At 46.3% G+C, this 20,511-nt stretch overlaps 1 protein-coding gene across 1 annotated transcript in view; it reads right to left on the bottom strand.

The window, feature by feature from the left end:
• MICAL3 (microtubule associated monooxygenase, calponin and LIM domain containing 3) overlaps positions 1–19,614 on the bottom strand; it is a 180,837-nt gene extending 161,223 nt beyond the window's left edge. The window contains exons 1-4 of the mRNA XM_030549239.1: positions 19,571–19,614; positions 17,847–17,943; positions 1,752–1,959; positions 219–335 (exon numbers count right to left, since the gene is read on the bottom strand). Of these exons, the coding sequence (XP_030405099.1) occupies positions 219–335; positions 1,752–1,959; positions 17,847–17,943; positions 19,571–19,614 (466 nt within the window). The remainder of the gene's footprint in view (positions 1–218; positions 336–1,751; positions 1,960–17,846; positions 17,944–19,570) is intronic.
• Between the last annotated feature and the right edge of the window lie 897 nt (positions 19,615–20,511).

Below are 20,511 nucleotides of genomic sequence, written 5' to 3'. Positions count from 1 at the left end.
ATTTCTGGTCCAGGGCAATGAGAGCGCATCCAAACCCCCAGTGAGTATCCATCCGGACCACCAAGAACCACTAAATTTAGGTACTAGAAAGTAAAACCTATTGGATTAAACTAGCCTGCTTCTTCAGTCTGAAGAGCAGCATTGTGTGCATGCACCTGTACCACTTTTACTCTCCTAGTCCCCCCTCCCCCACACACCTCTCCTTTTGTTCTACTTACTCTCATTCTCCTGGTCCTCAGGGGGATAGATAAGCCCCTGGAATTCCACGTTGACATGGATCTCTATTCCCAAGATCAAGGCAACCTTCAAGAGGATGAGCTGGAGCTGACGGATACCTGCAGGATAGGAGATAAACTCAGACAATAAGTTAATATTGTATGAAGACAAAATCTACCTGTATTATAAATGTTCCTCAGTGCACATCTTATGGAAGGACCAGTTACTACATAAGCCTCTTCAAATCATTTTTATAAATAAAGCATTTTATAAGATGTTTTTAAAGAACACAGAAATCAGTCTCCCAGACCAATGGGGAAGTTTGTCCAACACCTGCCTTCCTATCCCAAGGATTGTGGTTCAGGGTTCATGGCAGGGCATCAAGGTTCACACCTTCTGCTCCTTCAAGAGCTAGCACAGCTTCTTTGAGTGAGGTAGGTAGTTTATAGGCCTGGAAGAATACTACAGGAGAGAAAGACACTGCTACTCTGCAGGGAAAACTCTGCTGGCTAATTCAGGACTCCACTTAATTGCTGTAATTGGGGGGGGGAGGTGGGGGGAGATGGACAAAAGAGGATGGGATGCTCTGTGTGTCTGTCTGTAAGATCAAAATTCCAGAGATCTTTCTGTCAGTCCTACTGGAGGCCAAGTCCTGTTTATCAGCTGCTGCTAGGCAGGATTTGCTTCCCTATCTTCCAGCTTTTGTTGGCTCACCACTTGCTAGAAAACATCCCCGGGGGTTAAAAAGAACTGGCTGGGGACATGCCCAATACATGATAAAAAACAATAGAATGCATTACCCTGCTGACTGTGAAAGCATAGTCAGTCAGCTTTAAAAGGGCAGTAGATCCCCCATTTAAATCAAACCTATCTTATCTTCTCAGTAGCTTGATTCCCAACCCTCTACCCAATCAAATCCTATTCATAGTCTGGCAGCTTTCCTTGTCCTCAGACACTTTCCTAAAAACAGTAAGTAGTGAGTGACTCCATCTTCATCACTCCTTTCCACTCTTCCAAATGCATACATTACAACCTATGTGAAATTGTCTTATATTTGCCTGTACCAAGAGTGTTATAGCTTTATTTCTACTTTTGGGGGTTTTGTAGGGCCGTAGGCAAAGTGTGATGATCAAGGGTATTAGGCCATTTTCGGCAACTTGTCTAGCATTTGTAGTGTGACAGTTGTAGGGGTAAGACTGAGGCACTTGAAAAGAATTATCAGTTGGAAGGGGGCTGGTTCCCCAAATCTAATTTTCAAAGAAGAAAGGAAGGGTTCATGGCAACATCATAGGTGTATGCTGGGGTTGCAATTACAAGTTCGGCAACAGCCCCACCTTTAACCCATGTCTAGGTCTGGCCCAAACAATGCTATAAAAACATAGGACTGAATTGCATCAGAGTCACATATTACAGGGACACAGCAGATCAGAGGAGCTATTGTTGAAGATTAAATTTTACTGAGTCACTACATATCTCCCACCTTTACCCTGAGGAGAAGTGAGATCGGATGTGTGGATAACAGATGCTTTACTTACTGATGTGGTCGATGGCTCCTGCGCAGAACTTGCCATAGAACTTTTTGGCACCAAGGCCCCGCAAGTCGTGGATGGTGAATGGCCACAGGTGCAGCACATTGTTGCGAGAGAAGGCATCTCGCTTTTCTATGACCACCACCTTGGCTCCTAACAAGGACAGGTCGATGGCTGTACGAAGGCCACAGGGTCCAGCCCCAATTATGAGACACTGCAAAACATTGGCACCAAGCAACATTATAGACCTGAATAAAAAAAAATATTTCTACCACAACTTCAAAGCAGCGCAAGGCACTTCACTCAGTTCTATTGTCCTATATCTGCATCACAAGCTGGGATTTCACCAGACACAAACCCTTTTGATGTCACCTGCATGCTCTGTCACTAATCTGTTAATGCAGTTACTGTGGCTTGAATTAAAGCAAGCACGTTACACCAGCAGAAGTGGTGAGGAGCAAACAAATCAATTGTGCATTTTCAAGTCTCGATGAAGAAGTGTGCCAAGCTGTACTCTTCCATCTTCGTAAAATCTGAGTAGTGTCAAGAGTTCCAAAGGATCCTGGCCCAGTTTGTGTTAATTTCTCTCCTTAGAGCAGGTAATTGAGCCATTTTCTCTTACTACTTTTACTTCCCAAAGCCTGAATTGGCCATTTAGGAGGCAACTACCAATGGCCTTGCCTACACGAGGCTTTTTCCTTAAAATTTCCCAGTGTTGTGGAGCTGCACAAGTGGTAGCAATGGTGAGAGTATTAGGGTAGGCAAGACACAGGAACTGGGATATTTTAACCAGTAGCTCATCAAGATCCATTCTGAGCAGCACGGGACAACACTGCAGAAAAAATGCACAGATTTGTGGTTACTTTACCATTCCTACCGTTGCCACCATCAAAGCAGCAACAGTGGGAAGTTTTAGGAAACAAAATTCAGCATAGACACAGCTCTTCTCTAACTGAAGAGACAACTTCTAGCAGGACACGTTTCCCTTCAGGTCTACTTCTGCTGTGTGTTCTCTCTTCCTCCAACCTCATTCTTCACTCCACTCACAAGCACTGTTAGTAATGAAGGATAGTAACTAGTAACCTGAACGTAATTACAAAGCTAGATATCTTTGAATAGCAAGAGCACCATAATGTCTTAGTAGGATTAAAAAAAACCAAGATGGTATATTGGCATTACTTACCCAGAGCAGGGCCGGCTCTAGCAATTTTGCCGCCCCAAGCATGGCGGCACACTGCGAGGGGCGCTCTGCCACTCGCTGGTCCCACGGCTCCGGTGGACCTCCCGCAGGCTTCCCTGCGGGGGGTCCGGTGGTCCTGCAGCTCCGGTGGACCTCCCGCAGGCATGCCTGCGGATGCATCACCGGAGCCGCAGGACCAGCGAACCCTCTGCAGGCACGCCTGCAGGAGGTCCGCCGGAGCTGCCTCCCGCCCTCCTGGCAACCGGTAAAGCGCCTCCCATGACGTGCCGCCCCAAGCACACGCTTGGCGAGCTGTGGCCTGGAGCCGGCCCTGACCCAGAGTGCAATCCTATGGCCTAAGAGAAACCCTGTATACTAGCCCAAATGGCTCACAAGGTGATTCGTAGTAAACAGTCCACCTTTATCATATTATTTTTCTGCCTGAAAACATAGTGTGATACAGCATGGCCAGAGTGCAGCAGGAGAGTGACAGATGGGAGATATGTAAGGGTATGTTTACACTACAGGATTATTCCGATTTTACATAAACTGGTTTTGTAAAACAGATTGTATAAAGTCGAGTGCACGCGGCCACACAAAGCGCAATAGTTCGGCGGTGTGCGTCTATGTACCGAGGCTAGCATCGATTTCTGGATCGTTGCACTGTGGGTAGCTATCCCATAGCTATCCCATAGTTCTCGCAGTCTCCCCCGCCCATTGGAATTCTGGGTTGAGATCCCAATGCATGATGGTACAAAAACAGTGTCGTGGGTGATTCTGGGTAAATGTCGTCACTCAATCCTTCCTCCATGAAAGCAACGGCAGACAATCATTTCGCGCCCTTTTTCCCTGGATTGCCCTGGCAGACGCCATAGCATGGCAACCATGAAGCCTGTTTTGCCTTTTTTCACTGTCACCATGTGTGTACTGGATGCTGCTGACAGAGGCAATACTGCAGTGCTACAAAGCAGCATTCATTTGCCTTTGCAAGGTAGCAGAGATGGTTACCATCCCTATTGCACTGTCTGCCACTGTAATTTGGTGATGAGATGACGGTTATCAAGCATTTTGTACCCTCTGCTGCTGTCATGGGTGCTCCTGACTGGCCTCGCTGAGGTTGGCCGAGGGCGCATAGACAAAACTGGGAATGACTCCCCAGGTCATTCCTTTCTTTATGTTTTGTCTAAAAATAGAGTCAGTCCTGCCTAGAATATGGGGCAAGTCTACTAGAGAGCCAGAAAGCACAGCCGCTCTGGGTCAGAGCCCCAGAGATCTCGCAGAAATGATGAGCTGCATGCTGTTCTAGGGAGTGCCCCTGCAACAACCTCAACCATTGCTTCCCTCCTCCCACACCCCTCCTGGGCTACCGTGGCAGTGTCCCCCCATTTGTGTGATGAAGTAATAAAGAATGGAGGAATAAGAAACACTGAGTTCTGAGTGAGATAAAGTGAGGGGGAGGCAGCCTCCCACTGCTACAATAGTCCAGGGAGTAAAGAACCTTTTCTTTAGACATGAAAGGAGGGGGCGGGGAGGCTGATGGAGCTCAGGCTCCAGCTGCTATGATGAGGATGGTTACCCAGCATTTTGTACCGTCTGCCAGGAATGACAGGGATTCATTTCCATTTTTACCCAGGCGCCGCTGGCCAACCTCACCGATGCCAGACAGGAGCACTCACGGGATGATGACGAGGATGGCTATCAGTCATTTTGTACTGTACCATCTGCCACCGGGGAAGGGAGGGGAGAGGATGCCGCTGTTTAGAGCTGCAGCACCCCGTCTACTAGCAGCATCCAGTAGACATACGGTGACATTGAAAAGTGGTGAGAAACAATTTTGTTCTCTTTTCTTCTGTGGGGGGGGGCGTAAATTGACGACATACTCCCTGGACTACTGGCAACAATGTTTTTGACCCTTCAGCCATTGGGAGCTCAGCCAAGAATGCAAATGCTTTTTGGAGACTGCAGGAATTGTGGGATAGCTCGAGTCCTCAGTCCCTCCTCCCTCCCTCCATGAGCGTCCATTTGATTCTTTGGCTTTCCGTTACGCTTGTCACACAGCACTGTGCTGTGGGCTCTGTATCGTAGCCTGGAGATTTTTTCAAATGCTTTCTCATTTCGTCTTCTGGAACGGAGCTGTGGTAGAACAGATTTGTCTCCCCATACAGCGATCAGATCCAGTATCTTCCGCATGGTCCATGCTGGAGCTTTTTTGGATTTGGGACTGCATCGCCACCCGTGCTGATCAGAGCTCCATGCTGGGCAAACAGGAAATGAAATTCAAAAGTTTGTGGGGCTTTTCCTGTCTACCTGGCCAGTGCACCCAAGTTCAGATTGCTTTCCAGAGCGGTCACAATGGTGAACTGTGGGATACCGCCCGGAGGCCAATACCGTCGATTTGCGGCCACACTAACCCTAATCTGACATGGCAATACCGATTTCAGTGCTACTCCTCTCGTTGGGGAGGAGTACAGAAACCGGTTTAAAGAACCCTTTATATCGATATAAAGGGCCTCATTGTGTGGACGGGTGCAGGGTTAAATCGGTTTAATGATGCTAAATTCGGTTTAAACGCATAGTGTAGACCAGGCCTAAATCCCAGGATGATGAGAGCCTTATTCTCTGTAGAGGGAAGAGAGGCTGCTACAGTTTAATTAGAGCACCTGAAGCCAGTCACCTGATTAAAAAAAAACCCTGCTTCAATCAGACAGTTGGAGGAGTTGAAGCAGAGTGGTTTGGTGTTGGAGCAGAGAGCAGTTTGAAGGAGAGCAGCTGGAGAGAAGCAGAGGAGAGTTTGAAAAAGTGCTGTGGCAGGACAGAAGATCAAGACCTTTGGTAAAGGGAAACCCGGCTTGTACAGAGCCAAGGGACTCCACAGACACAAAGGGTTGAGAGAAACCTTGCCCAAGCAGAGAGAGGGCATGAAGCCCCACAAGCTGAAGGGCCAGAGAGGGAAGTAGCCAAGGGGAAGGAATCGCTAGTTCAAGTGATTTGCCGCTACCCCTAGGGCCCCTGGGCTGGAACCCAGAGTAGAGGGCGGGCCCAGGTCCCTCCCTCTCCACTCTCCTTCTCTGGGATACTAGTGGGACAGTTAATGCCCCAAATCAGGGGCGAGAAATGGCACCCTGAACACCCCCACAAGAAGAGAAAGCTCAGGACCCATCATAGTAGTGCCGGCAATTTGTCACAATAGGAATTGAGTTCTGTTCAGTACCTGATGGAGAGTCAGTGATCCTACACGCTTTATACCTCAATGAAGTGTGAACACAGCCTAGATTCAGACATACATCTTAGGCTGCTACATAAATGTTTTCCTAGGACTTACTGGGGCCTCTGGGTTGGATTTCTCCTACACTCCCTGAGCAGCTCTTAAGCGTGCTAGAGACTGACCAGAGCCCCAATTGCTGATTAAATGGTCTCTCCCAAAACATGAACATCAAGGCCACATTTATACAGACAACTTTTTTTTTTTTTCTGATCACACTCCCAATGTGAAGTAGCCATAATGGTCTCTCCCAAAACATGAAGCTGTTTGAGGTCCATGACAAACGTTCCGCCTCTACTTTGGTGGGTCCTGTGCTTATTGGCAGATTTGTTCACCTCACGGATTCACTCTGTGGGTCAGGAAACAGCCCAGAGACCTTCCCCTCTGGTAGAAGCCACAGTCCAGGTCAATTCCTCCTGTGTTTGATCAGAAGTTGGGAGGTTTGGGGGAAATCCGGGCCCACCCTCTACTCCGGGTTCCAGCCCAGGGCCCTGTGGACTGCAGCTGTCTAGAGTGGCTCCTGGTACAGTTGCGTGACAGCTACAACTCCCTGAGCTACTTCCCCATGGCCTCCTCCCAACACCTTCTTTATCCTCACCACAGGACCTTCCTCCTGATGTCTGATAATGGTTGTAGTTCTCAGTCTTCCAGCAGTATGCCCACTCACTCTCAGCTTCTTGCACATCTCTTGCTCCCAGTTCCTCGCACTCACTTCCTCTCCTCTGGCTCACCCTGGCCTGACTGGAGTGAGCCCTTTTATAGCATCAGAGGGGCCTTAATTAGAGTCAGGTGCTTAGCAGCCTCACCTGACTCTTGGCAGGTTAATAGGAGTCAGGTGTTCTCATTAGCCTGGAGCAGCCCCTGCTCTGGTCACTCAGAGAACAGAAAACTGCTAATCCAGTGGCCAGTATATCTCCCATTTACTACTCTGTGGTTCTCAACTGGCCTGGGTCTATCACAGATCCCACTGGTCAATCATTACAATTAATCTTCAGGCAGAGATCTTAGTTATGATCTGAAACTATGAAACCAAAAAAGGAAGGGCACCACAACAGGTTCCCCAACCAAATGAACCATCAAATCAACAATTCAGGCCACCAGAAAGGCGGCCAGCTGAAACATTAAGTGATTTACAATACGATTCCAAAAAAGGGTTCCAGATTAAGTCATAAACTTTCAACTCACTCCTTGAAAGATTTTCTTCCCCCTCCATTAAGCACTTGCAAAAGTCCTAGATCCAGAGGATCTGGCGAGTTTTTCCCATTTGTTACTGATTTCTTTGCTGATAATACAATTCTCAAAAACTTTTCTTCCATCTGTCAAGGTTACGATGAGGATAAGTATCACCTATAGCTGAACAGCTGCATCTTTATACAGTTAATGACCACTCCATTTTTTTCACAACCACATCCCCAAAGAGGAATAAATATGATATAAGCGTCAAGGCCACATTTACACAGCCAACTTTTATTTTTCTGATGACACTCTCAATGTGAAGTAGTCATGATAGGATCCAAGAGAGTAAATGAATTATTTTATACTGGCTAGCTCATAAATTCAGGTCCACAGAATGTTCCTGTATATTAACTATCAATGATTTTGTCCTAGTAAGGTCAAGATCTGTTTTTCTTAAATTCTACTTCTCATTCTTTCTTCAAATGCAAGTTTAGGTCATACTTAAGTATTTAGATATTCTGGATGTATCTACTGGGTTTCTGGGAACTGATATTCTGTATGTAGCCTGTAAGGCATCTAATAATATACTGATGCACGTCCATTCTTGTGCCTCCAGAGGACGACTTACTAAATAATATTATACTAAGCTAAGAGTCATTCAGGGATCCCACAGATATTTAAGCAATTGTTTTTAAACTGATCATCTCTCTTCCTCACACTTCCAACCCCTTTCCAGGTCAAGACCCCATGCAAAAACTGGCTCACCTGTAAGAATGTTCAGAACGCAAAGCGCTATGTATTGGATTTATAAGGAGGTGCCAACAGTAATTTAGCTGAAGCTCTACAATTGGAGACAGTGACAAGTTCTCAACTTGAAGTGGAAATTAGGATCAATAGCTGCAACAGCTGTGCACATTATACCCAACTTCCCCCCTAAAAATACCCTGTAGCTGAGATTTTTCAGGAACAAGAGTAAAGACATTCCAAGCAGTGGGTTCCCACAGTGAAATAACCCCATAACATTACATTTTTAATGCTTATGCCACAGTGTGTGTGTTCGAGTTTGAGCAAAACACCATGTGCAACTCTTCTGCTTTAATACTCTATAACCCTAATTTTCTGGTTAGCTGCATAAAGGCAACATTGTGCAATGACCGGACTCTCACACCTGCAAGGTTTTGGGCTTCAGTCCAACACAGTTCTTAAGACTGCAGAGCTAAAGCTGAAATTCACAGGATTAGCACCCCTCTCCAGTTTCACAGCACCAAGGCTTCTGATTACCTCAACCCCTCAATTTCACCCCAGTTCGGATGGTCTGAAACCTTCCCAAAAATTGGTCTAGTGTGTGTGCACAATATGACAGAACTGAAGTTATTGTAGAAATGATAGATAAATGTCCTGACTTAATGTATGTAAAATCTTAGCCCTTAAGGGAAACTTCAATGTAGATTTTTTTCCCCATTTGTGTGTGTTTTTAACTAGTTGTCTGCAAACTGTGTTTAAAAGCAGGAATATAAAAAATTATTAAAAAGTGAACAAGTAATGTAAGCTTTCGTTAAGTCAAATAGACTCAACTCTCACTCGAGCACTATCTATAATACAACTATGGTCATTTCTCAGACGTCATATAAAAAAGTCTTAATGGGTGATTCAACCAGAATCTGAGACAAGTAATAAATAGCATTAGAGAAACTAGGTAAAAGTAAAAACTCATATCTGCACTGCATTTCTCTACACACAAACAGCCCAACACGGGCTCTCTCTTTAAAGGCATGTAGCAAATCTTAGAAAACTGTGCATAGGTCTTCAAGAAGACAACACCATTAGCAGTAAATATTTCATACTGTAGCCTTTAATTACCAACCCTATAAAAAACAGAATCGAATAAACAAACAAGGAATAAACTAAAATAACCTTCTAATATCCAAGTGGGAATTAAAATTCAGTCATCTGTATTACAGGTCACTGACTGCACATTAACAGAAATTACTTCCATTTCAGTTTCTGTAACACAGGAATTAATCAAGACATTTGCTTCCTCAGGGAAGGTGAATATATAGCAATGAACAACATCTCACTCTTAGTGGGAGAAGCAAGACATCCTCCCATTCTAATTTCTGGAGTTTCTTAATTGTATCATACTCCTCTCTCTCACCTTCCTTTTTAAAAGAAACTGGGTGATCACTTACCAAAAAATAATTCACAAGTATATTTAAATATATAATTACTGAAAAATTATTCTATGCCGATAACCGAACTGCAGTGTGTGAGCTTAACTGCTAGAGGAAAAACAGCATAGCATGTGATTTTCTCTTCCTTACAACTCTGTTTAATGAATTCTGCTAAGACTTCGAGCAGAAACTCCTCATAGTAAGTAATTCATCTTAAAAGGTTGGTATGTGCTGTAATGTAGAATTGTAAGAACACAGATGTAGAACTGTAAAATTATCTCTGTCCATCACCATACTGAGAGTGATGGCATAAAACAGTTACCTACCTTTCTGTAACTGTTATTCTTCGAGACATGTTGCATATATCTGTTCCTCTGTAGGTGCACGCATGCCTCATGCACTTTTCTCCTCTCAGTGGCACCTGCCGAGGTGGCTGGAGTCCTCAGCTGCTACATGCTACCGTGTGCTGGTACAGGAGGACAAAGCTAACCTTCAACCCTCCCTCAGTTCCTTCATACCAGACAGACTCCAATAAAGAGGGTAAGGAGAGTGGGTTGCGGAATGGACATGTGCATCACATCTCGAAGAATAACAGTTACAGATAGGTAGATAATCAGTTTCTTCTTCAAGTGATTGCATAGGTCCATTCTACTTTAGGTGACTCAAAAGAAAACATGCATGAAAGTGAGTTTGGTGTCTACCAGAACCGAGATAGTTCGACAACCTGTCTGAAACTGCCATGGTCTCTGGACTGATGGGAAACGGCATAATGAGAAACAAAAGTGTGGAATGAAGACCCTATGTGCATGCAGTTTCAGACAGAACACGGGCAAGTAGATTGCTTGGTTAACATGAAAATAAGGGACTACTTTTGTAAGAAATGTAGGGTGAGGGCGGAGATAACTTTATCCTTATGGAAAACTCTGCAAGTGGGCTACAAGAATGGAACTCTCAAATTGCCCACTCTTCTAGCTGAAGAAATTGCCACTACAAATGCCACCTTCATGGAAAAGCGAAGGAGGGAGCAAGTTGCCCATGGCTCAAAGGGAGGTCCCTTCAATTTTTCTAGAACTAAGCTCAGATCCCAAGGAGGGATGGCATCTCACACGTTGGGTATAATCGGACCAAGCCCTTTAGGAATTGGTTGACAATGAGGTTTGAAAAAAGGGATCTATCATCCACCAAGAAATGGAAGGCTGAAATAGCTTCTGAGATGCACTCTTCTAGAGCTAATAGCCAAACACTGTTTTAGAATTAGCAGATAGTCCAGTAGAAGGCCCAAGGGTGCCTCCTCTGGAGATACACCTTCCGCAAGAGACCAGGTGGAGAAGCACTTCCACTTAGCCAGGTAAGTATTCCTAGTTGAGGGGGGTTTTCTATTCAGAAATACTTTCTGAATGTTCTTTGAGGAGGATTTCTCAAAGCATGTCAGCCATGAAGTATCCACACTGACAGACAGAGAGCTCGGAGGTTGGGTTGGAGCAGACATCCATGGTCCTCGGAAATTATATCTGGATCCAACAGGAGAGATAGGGGAGGCTCGACAGACAAGGACAGCAGGGTCAACTCAGTGCTGATGAGGTCACAACGGTGCTATAAAAGATGAGGTGAGCATGTTCTTGTTTCACTTTGAAAATGACTCTGGGAAGACAAAAGGAATTGGAGGGAAAAAGTATAGGAGATATTTCTTCCAGGATAGGAGAAAGGCATCTGTCAGCAAGCCTGGGCTGCTGAGTCCTCCTCAGGGACAAAACTAATATTTTTTTGTTGGTTCTTGTTGAAAACAGGTCCACCTGGGGAGTCCTCCACAGTTGGAAGATGGACCTAGCCACATCTGGATGTAATGACCACTCCTGGTAATCGGAGATAGATCTGCTCAGCTGATCCACTAATGTGTTTAGTTTCTTCTGAAAATACACAGCTCTGAGAATAATTGAGTTGGTTATACATAAGTTCCAGAGGCAAGCTGCCTCCTGGCTCAGCTGGTTCAACCACGCCCCCTTCTTATTTGTTTATGTAAAACATGGTCACCAAACTGTCAGAATTAACAATTTTTTTCTCAACTACGTGGCGGTGGAAGGCAAAGCAGACTAGACATACCACTCTAACTCCCTGATATTTAGAGAGCCTCTAAATCTTGAGACAATCAAGGACCTTAAGTCTCCAGGGACCGTCCATGAGCTCCCCAGCTCAGAAAAGTCACATCTGTGACTATAGTGAGGTTTGGTAGTGAGGGGGAGTAAGGGAATCCTCATGTACTCTTTCAAAGGGTTCATTCACCAGCTGAGAGATGATAAATTAATGTTGGCACTCAAACCCAGTTTATCTAAATCGGAGAATAAACTGATGCAAGCCATGCTTGGGGCTTTCTGAGGTGTGATCTGGCATGATGAAGTACATACTGCCATGTGACCAAGGGGTTGAGACAGCTGCATACTATTGTGTGAGGGAATGCTCTCATTTGCAGCATTAAGTCCCTGAAAGTTTCAGACCTGGCTTGGGGCAGAAAGGCCTTGGAGTTCATAGAGTCCTAAGACTGCCCTGGTGAATTTATTGTCTCTCCTGGTTTAGGATTGATTGTCTCTATTTACGGAAGCCCCAGTGCATCGAACATGGACAAGACAGTTGATATTCTGGATAGGACTTGAACCTTGGACTGACCTCTGATCAATTAGTCATCCAGGTACAGGAATACATGGACATCTAATTTTCTTAGCAGAGCTGCTACAACTGGCATGCACTTCATGAACACTCGAGGAGCAGCTGACAGACCAAACAGAAGCACTATGAACTGATAATACTGTAGCAGCCATTCACCATGAATCTGAGATACTTCTGATGGTTGTGATGTATTGTGACATGGAAATAAGCGTCTCAATCCCCCTGCTCCAGGGAAGGAATAACTGAAGCTAGGGTAACAATCTGGAATTTTATTTTCTTCAGGAATTCATTTAACTCCCTTAGGTCTAATATAGGTCTGAGACCCCTTTTGTCTTTGGGGGCGGGGAGGGGGAATCAAGAAATAGCAGAAACAGAAGCTTCCCCCCCCCGCGAGGTACAGTGGAACTTCCTCTATTGCCCCTGCCTGAAGAAGTGATAAGATCTCCTGTTGAAGGGCAATCTCATGAGAGTGATTCCTGAAGAGGGACAGGGAGAGAGAGGGGCAGAGAGAGGGGTAGAACTGAACTGGATGGCATACCCCAATTCCACCATGCTTAAGACCCATCACTGGCCTGAAGTTATGTGGGTCCAAATACCTAGGAAGTGTGATAAGCGATTGGTAAGACTACGCTTTAGTCATAGGTAGTTTTAGTAAAAGTCATGGGCAGATCACAGGCAATAAACAGAAAAATCACAGCCCATGACCTGTCCATTACCTTTACTATAAATACCCCTGACTAATCTTGGAGGGGGGGGGGCCGGGGCCAGTCCCACTGGCTGCTGCTCAGGCCATCACTGGGGCCAGTGGCCACCGAACAGCAACTGATGCAGCTGTTCTGGGGCCATTGCTCTAGCCATCCCCGGACAAGCTCAGGAGGTTTCCAGGGCCAGCCTCACTGGCCACTGCTTGAGGCAGGACCACTGCTCAGGCAGTCGCTGGGGCAGCTGCACCAGCCGTTGCTCAGTCAGTCCCCGGGGCCAGCAGCCAGGGGTTGCCCCAGCAGCAGCCGATGCAGCTGGCCCCAGGATTGTGCGAGTGGCTGGCTGTGGGGCCGTTCCAGCAGCAGCTGGTTTGCTGTCCCCAAGGCCAGCTGCTTGGATGGCCTTGGGAGAGCCACGCTGGCCACTGCAGAAGTCATGGAGGTTGTGGAAATCACGGAATCTGTGACTTTCATGACAGACACGCAGCCTTAGTGATTGGTAAATGAACACTGGAGAACAGATGGAGCTATGGGAACTAGTACACTTCCCTTCACAAACCCAACAAAACGCCTGCTTGGATGAAGTGGCTGGACAGGATGAGGGCAGCAGACAGCATCTCCTCTAATCTCAGCTCTTTTTCCTTAGTGGATCTTGGGAGTGGGGAAGAAAACCCCTTAGTGTCTGTATGGCTGCTGCAGATGAAACTGCTTCCTTTTTACTGCTGGAGTATGCATCCCAAGAGATTTGAATGTTGCTACGGAATTCTTAGGCTCTGAAACTTGTCTGTTTTTCTCTGAAAGAGGGAGGATCTTATCCTCCTTTAAGGTCCTGGATAGTCTGTTGGCCTCTACAGCCAATGGTCTCCAAGTAGGGGGGCGCAAGACAATCCATTGGGGAGCACGGCCAGAGGAAGGGAGGAGGAAACGAGCAGCAGGTAAGCTGTCCCTACCATCGCAGCAGGCCACCGGAACGCAGGGGCTTTAGGGGGCTGCAAGGTCCTGGCTAAGGGGGCCCCAGTACCCTGGCCTGCCTCTCTAAAGCCCCTTTTCGGATTCGACCACCCATGGAGGAGCTAGGGCACCAGCAGCCAGTGGCCAGAAAGAAGTGGGCGCTTTCCCCTTCAAAGCCGGCCGGAGAGAAGCGGTGCTTTGAAGGAGAAAGTGCCGCTTCTCTCCGGCCGCTGGCTGCACAGCTGCCCCTGCTCCTCCTGAGTCCTCCAGCCCATGCTCATAGGGCCGCATTCCGAAAGGGGCTTTAGAGCTGCAGGCTAGGGCCCCGGGGCCCGGGCCCTGCAGCCCCTAAAGCCCCTGCGTTCTGGGTGGCCCGACCTGCCCTGGGAGGGGGAGGGGTATCTCCCAGAATCGCGGCCATGGGGGCGGTGTCACGCTGTGCAGAGTCACTTGCACAATCCCTGCACCAAACAGGAGCTGCCCCAGGTAAGTGCTCTGCACCTCCTGCCTCCCCCAGCCCTGAGCCTCCTCCCGCACCCCCACCCTGAGTGCCCTCCCGCACCCTAACTGCTTCCCAGACCCCACACCCTACCGAATGCCATCCCGCACCCTAACTCCCTCCCAGAGCGCCCTCCCGCACCCTAACTCCCTCCCAGACCCCGCACCCCACTCTCAGCACCCTCCCACACCCTGCACCTCACTCTGAGCGCCCTCCTGCACCTAACCCTAACCCAGACCTTCGAATCGCTGTATCACAATGTGTTAAACCAAGATTTTCAGAAACAATGAAGCATATTCAAATCATATTGCTCTCACTAAAAATATTAATTTTTTTGGTGAAAGCAAAGAGGTTTTAGTACCATTAATTAAAAAAAATTTAAAATTATTTAATCTTTATTTCATACTTTAATTTCTATTTTTTGTGTATGTTTATAATGTACATAATATATTAGTACAATAGTACATGTATATAATTTATACATAAATATACATATATTGGGGGTGCATGCTCAAAATATTTTTACTGATGGGGTGCACAATCAAAAAAGTTTGGAAACCACTGCTCTAGAGGTAGCCCAGACAACTGCAACTATGAACACCTTCTCATAGTAATAGCTGATGCCACAGTTTGAGCAACCGAGTCTGTGCTATCCAAACTATCCTGAAGAGCAGTCCTAGCAACCAGTTTAACCTCTTCAGCCATTACTGCAAATTCTTGTCTATAGCTAAAGCCCTATCAAATTCATGGCCATGAAAAATGTGTCACAGACCATGAAATCTGGCCTTTGTGTGCTTTTACCCTATACTGTACTATGTAGATTTCACCAGCGTTCCTTAAATTGGGGAGTCCTGACCCAGGAGGGAGTTGCAGAGGGTCACCGGGTTATTTTAGGGGGAGGTCGCGATATTGTCACCCTTACTTCTGCGCTGACTTTAGAGCTGGGCGGCTGGAGAGTGGCAGCACCCCGCCAGCAGCAGCACAGAAGTAAGGGTGGCAATACCATACCAGGCCATCCTGACATCTGCGTTGCTGGTGGCAGTGGCTCTGCCTTCAGAGCTGGGCTCCCAGTCTGCAGCTGCCACTCCCCAGCTGCCCAGCTCTGAAAAGAACGCCGCTGCCAGCAGCAGAGTAAAAGTAAGGGTAGCAGTAAAGTGACCCCCACCCCTTCACAACTCCTTTTTGGGTCAGGACCCCTGCAGTTACAACACTATGAAATTTCAGATTTAAATAGCTGAAATCATGAAAATTTATTATTTTTAAAATCTTATGACCATGAAATTGACCAAAGGGGGTCCTACCAAATTCACATCCATATGTTTAGTCCTCTGGTAGCTTGTCTTTAAATTTCATAATGTTCTTCCAGAGGGTGAAGTCATATCGACTCAGGAGAGCATGTTGGTTTGCAATTCTGAATTGCATGGTTCCTGAAGAATAAAGCGTACAACCAAACAGATCCAGCTTCTTTGAGTCTTTACCTTTCAGTGTGGATGCTTTTTGGCCCCACCTTTCCCACACATTGGCAGCTGCCAACACAAGAGAACCTGGGGGACGGGGGGGAGGAGAAGGGGGATGAGAATAAACATGTTCATACCCCTAAGAGGGGACAAAGTATCTTCTTCTTTGCCCCCACAGCAAAACAAGCTGAGAGAAGAGCATCTGCCCAACTGGTAGAGCCATCCTGGCTAAGGTGACTGATACCAGGACGACCACTAACCTTTAAGAGCTTTCGTGCATCTCGTCTGCCTGAATGCAAAATACAGAGGCAACTCTTTAAAAGACCTTGATAAGCTCGGTGGTCATCTGGCGGTGGCTCAACAGCCTCATCTAGTGATGAGGAAATAATAAGCATCTGAGGCGGCAGTTGGTTTGTGGCATGTGACAGGGAGGGGGCATGAGTGGTTTCTAGCTGCTCGGTACCAGTCTCAGTACTGGGAAAATGATGCTTTTTGTGCTGATGTCTCTGGTGCACTCTCCATGACAGCAAGTGAGATGACTGAAAGGAGGTCTAGGAGCAGGGAACACACCAGAATGGCCAAGGATATGGGCCTGGGACACATCCTTGCCTGGGCCATTGACCCTTAGGAGGACGCCAGTGCTGGGGCTGCTGCATGGCCCAGGGTCCCAACAATTCTGACAGGGGATATGTTCGCCGTCCTGGGCGGAATACAGAAGACCTCACCTCTAAGTCCCAGGAAGAAGAGTCAGACGCTTCTGACAGCAGAGGTGCAAATCCAGATATGACTGGTGAGAGGTAGCCTGAGCCTAGGCATGGTGGTATCACAGAAATCATAGGAAGCTTTCCTCTAGAAAACATGGACTTCTATGAAGATTTGGGTAGCAGCACTGCAGGATCTGGATGAAGTGAGGTATGAACCATGGGCATCAGTACCAGCTGAGGACCTTTCCTGCTGGCCATACCTGTACTGTGAGGCTAAGCACGTTTCTTGAGGCTGCATATGCTTCTGGGGTTGTTGGGATTAGCATCATCTGTTGGCTCTGAAAATGCCTTTCGGGGGACAGCCTGAGACCTGGCACCGGCTCCCAAGATGATGATCTCTTAGGAGGTGACAAGCCTGCCTGTGGGGGGGGGATTGTCTCTCCCCTGAATGCTTCTTCAGGTTTGTGCCTCTGTCTGGCTGCAGGACGGACGCAGCCGAATGAGGAACTGAACCTGAGGAAGGCCTGAATCTTTTCTTTGGTCCTGGAGTACAGTCCCAAGAAGCTGCAGACATCTCTGGCAGAGCATTCCACACTGAAGCTGATGTACCTGAGGCGCTCTCCTTGCGTGACAACTCTGATGGGGGTTGAAGTGCTGCCTCTATAAGCAAGCACTCAAGCCTCACCACCTTTTTTTTAAATGGAGCTTGAATCACCTGCAAATGTGACATTTGTCATTAACATGGGATTCCCCCAAACATTTCAAACAGGTTGAGTACGGGTCGCTGACCGGCATGGGTTTTGTGAAGGTCCAGCAAGACTTAAACCCTTGTGAATGCAGCACTGTTCCAGTACAGGAAGATAAAAAAAGTGATCCAAATAGACCAAAAATGGAAACCTAGCACTACAAGTTGTCTAACACTAACTATAAATAATAAACTAGTAAACAGGATCTAAATACAGAAAAGGAGTGAGGAAAGCATTTGAATTTAACAGGCCTGAATTGTTCCAACAACTGTCTCTACCAGTAAGGAGGAAATGAAGCGGGTTGGGTGGCTCTGACCCCTTATACCACCAACAGAAGGCACTCCAGCCACCCCGACGGGTACCGTTTGGGGGGGAATTTTTCCAACATTTGTGCACAGGGCACACTCACACCGACAGTGGAATGGAAATGTGCAATTATTCAAAGAAGAAACTCCTTTTCCTTATAAACCTTTCCCGTAGATTCCCCACCCAGTTCCCCCCTGCCCTTGCATATTCTGCAGACAAGTCCTAATCAAGTTAGGCGGATCTTACTGGCTCAGTGTGCAAGCTCTTTGGAGACCCATTTTCCTTACCTTCGTGTTGCGCACGCTTCCCCTTCTTGTAGTCTTTGGGCTGCCCTCTTGTCTTCTTGGCCCAGAGGGCTTTGGCTTTCCAGTAGTTGAGCTTGGACTTGTTTATGATAGAAATAACGATAGTCCCTTTGGCTTTAGCTCTAAGTGTCACAAAGCTCTTGGAAAGCTTTCAAGATTCCCCTTACAGGTTGTGGCCTGGACAAATCTGTCAAAGAGAATGTGGGCTTGGTTCACCTTCTCATTCCTGCTTTCCTCCATGCTTCCCACTCAACAGCTGCCCTAGTTGGCGTGGGGTCAGCTGTGCTCTTCCAGTCTGGTGGCCTTCCTGATGTTGCTCTGCCCAGTCACTTCCACCTCTAGCCCACAAGCATTATTAACCTAGAAAGTAACAGAGAGAAATGTCAATGAACTTGCATTTACTCATGTTTCTAGAGTTACAACTTTGATCACCTAAAGTAGTTCAATCTTTCCATAAATAGTAAGGCAATGGTCCTCATTGAAGCCTGTTGAATACCACACAATTGGAGGTTCTCAGCCAAGCTGATGGAGATAAAACATTTTAAAAAAAATTATTAGAACTGTTTGAAAACAGTTTCTACATCTGATTTTTTAAGACCATCAAATCATGAATGTTCTGTCTGATTCCCTCCACACACGCAAGTTTTTCCAAACGTTTTTTTCTTTTGTGCTCCATAGTCAGAAGTCTAAAGTGAATTGGATAAATTTTGGTGAAGTTGGAGAGAGGAGGAGGAGGCAGTGTTTAAATAAAACAAACAAAAAAAAACATCAGGCTTTTAATTGTAATGAAAAGCTAGACATAACCATAGCAGTGGAGAGACTAGTACCTCCATAACACAGCCGTGCTTACATCTAGCTCCTCTTATGAACTCCAACACACAACGTAAGAAAAAGTTGCAAGAGTTGAGATTCCACCAGCAAATCAATGCTGGTTCTTTGATTCAACAAGAGACATGCATCTCTACACACAGCACCTGGAGAAGAGGAAATAGCATGTTGAAGATGGTGCTACTGGGCTGAAGAAGCCTCAAACACAGTGACATTAAAGAGTGACCTAAGGAAAGTGATCATGGCTACTTCACTCCAAGGAAGTTTAACCAGCAAATGGCAACCAAATGACTGGGGAAGAAAAGGACAACAAAATAAAAATAAAAATTTCTAATTCATTTCATCAGTAGATCTCACAGTGCTTTACAAAGGAGATCAGTATCACTAGAACAAAAAAGATGCCTCCAAGTGTACCTGCTCCATCGCACAAGGGCATTCACTTTGTCCTGTCTAGGCTGTGTGTTGGTATTCTTCTGGCCTTAATTGCTTTTTGGGAACTGGATATGATGGAGTGATTTGGATGCTGTATTACCATCACTGTAAACTCTTTCCTTTAGGAGTACAGCATTTTATATGAACTCATTAAAGGCAGCTTTGCAGTTTTTGCTGAAAGAAAAAAAGGAGGCTACGGCAGAAAAGGCATCTAAGGATTCAAATAAAAAACTTCCAGATTCTCACCAGAAAGGAAGCCAAGTCAAATGTTGCAGCTTATATCGATGCCCCGATAGGTCATAGCTTTGCAGCGGTTTGTTTGGGCACATTGAACCATACCCCAACATGACAGTGAATACTCAGTGCTGGGAATGGTGGAGTAGGCTTATACCCCATTACACAACACAGAAATCTTTTTTGTTCGAGAGAAATAAGTTTTCACCTACAGAATCCAGAGCATGGTGGCGGGTTTACACAACTCGGACTTCATTAGGGCAACTGTTTTAGTGCCTGAAGTGGTTTCTCTGATTGGCTGCCAGTAGTTATGGCCATATCAGTAACATCCACTAAGTGGCATGGAAATGATGATCTTCCTTATTTTAATCTTAATTCTCATTTCAAGAGTGAAAATTCTGTCCAGGCTGTGGCTCTCAAGGCATACTTTTCCAGGGGTTGAAGTCACTATGCGTTAAGCCTTGAAAGAGACAATGTCGCCCCTCTTCTAACCCCAGAGGAATGCTAAAAAGCACTCCAACATAATGCTTGTCATGTTGGATTGCTTATTTCGTTTATATCTATGTAATGCTGACTGTAAGCCCTCCCCCCAATTAGCTAAAAGATTCAAGGTACAACTACTGTTTTGTGTTGTGTCTACTTGTCACTCACCATTACTCAAAGATCCTAACACTCGGTGTGATCCTTGCATTAAGTGCTATCTCCAGGCTTCCTATCTTATTAAAATGCTTCCCAATAATGAATAATCTAGATTAAGTGACATAAATCCCCTGCAGATAATGGCAATTTTGCAGAGAAGTCCATTAGTCTACAGAACATTATTAATGCACCCAGATCCAAGCCATCACAGGATTCATTCCTTAATGCTGCTTCTATTTTTATTTCAGCAAACAAATGCAACAGAATGATTCTGCAGTGGAGTCTCCCTGTGGGTTAAACCCAAAACTGCTACAGTTCCAGCCATCTATTTCTGTGTTTAAACTCTGCCAAGCTCCAGGGCCGCCCAGAGGGGGGGGGGGCAAGAGGGGCAATTTGCCCCAGGCCCCGGGCTCCGCAGGGGCCCCCATGAGAGTTTTTCAGGGCCCCTGGAGAAGGGTTCTTCACTCGCTCGGGGGCCCCAGAAAACTCTAGCGGGGCCGGGGCCCGGAGCTTC

Source organism: Gopherus evgoodei, chromosome 1 (genome assembly GCF_007399415.2).
Source record: "Gopherus evgoodei ecotype Sinaloan lineage chromosome 1, rGopEvg1_v1.p, whole genome shotgun sequence".
Taxonomy (NCBI): Eukaryota; Metazoa; Chordata; order Testudines; family Testudinidae; genus Gopherus; species Gopherus evgoodei.
This window is presented reverse-complemented; position numbering and strand designations above follow the sequence as displayed.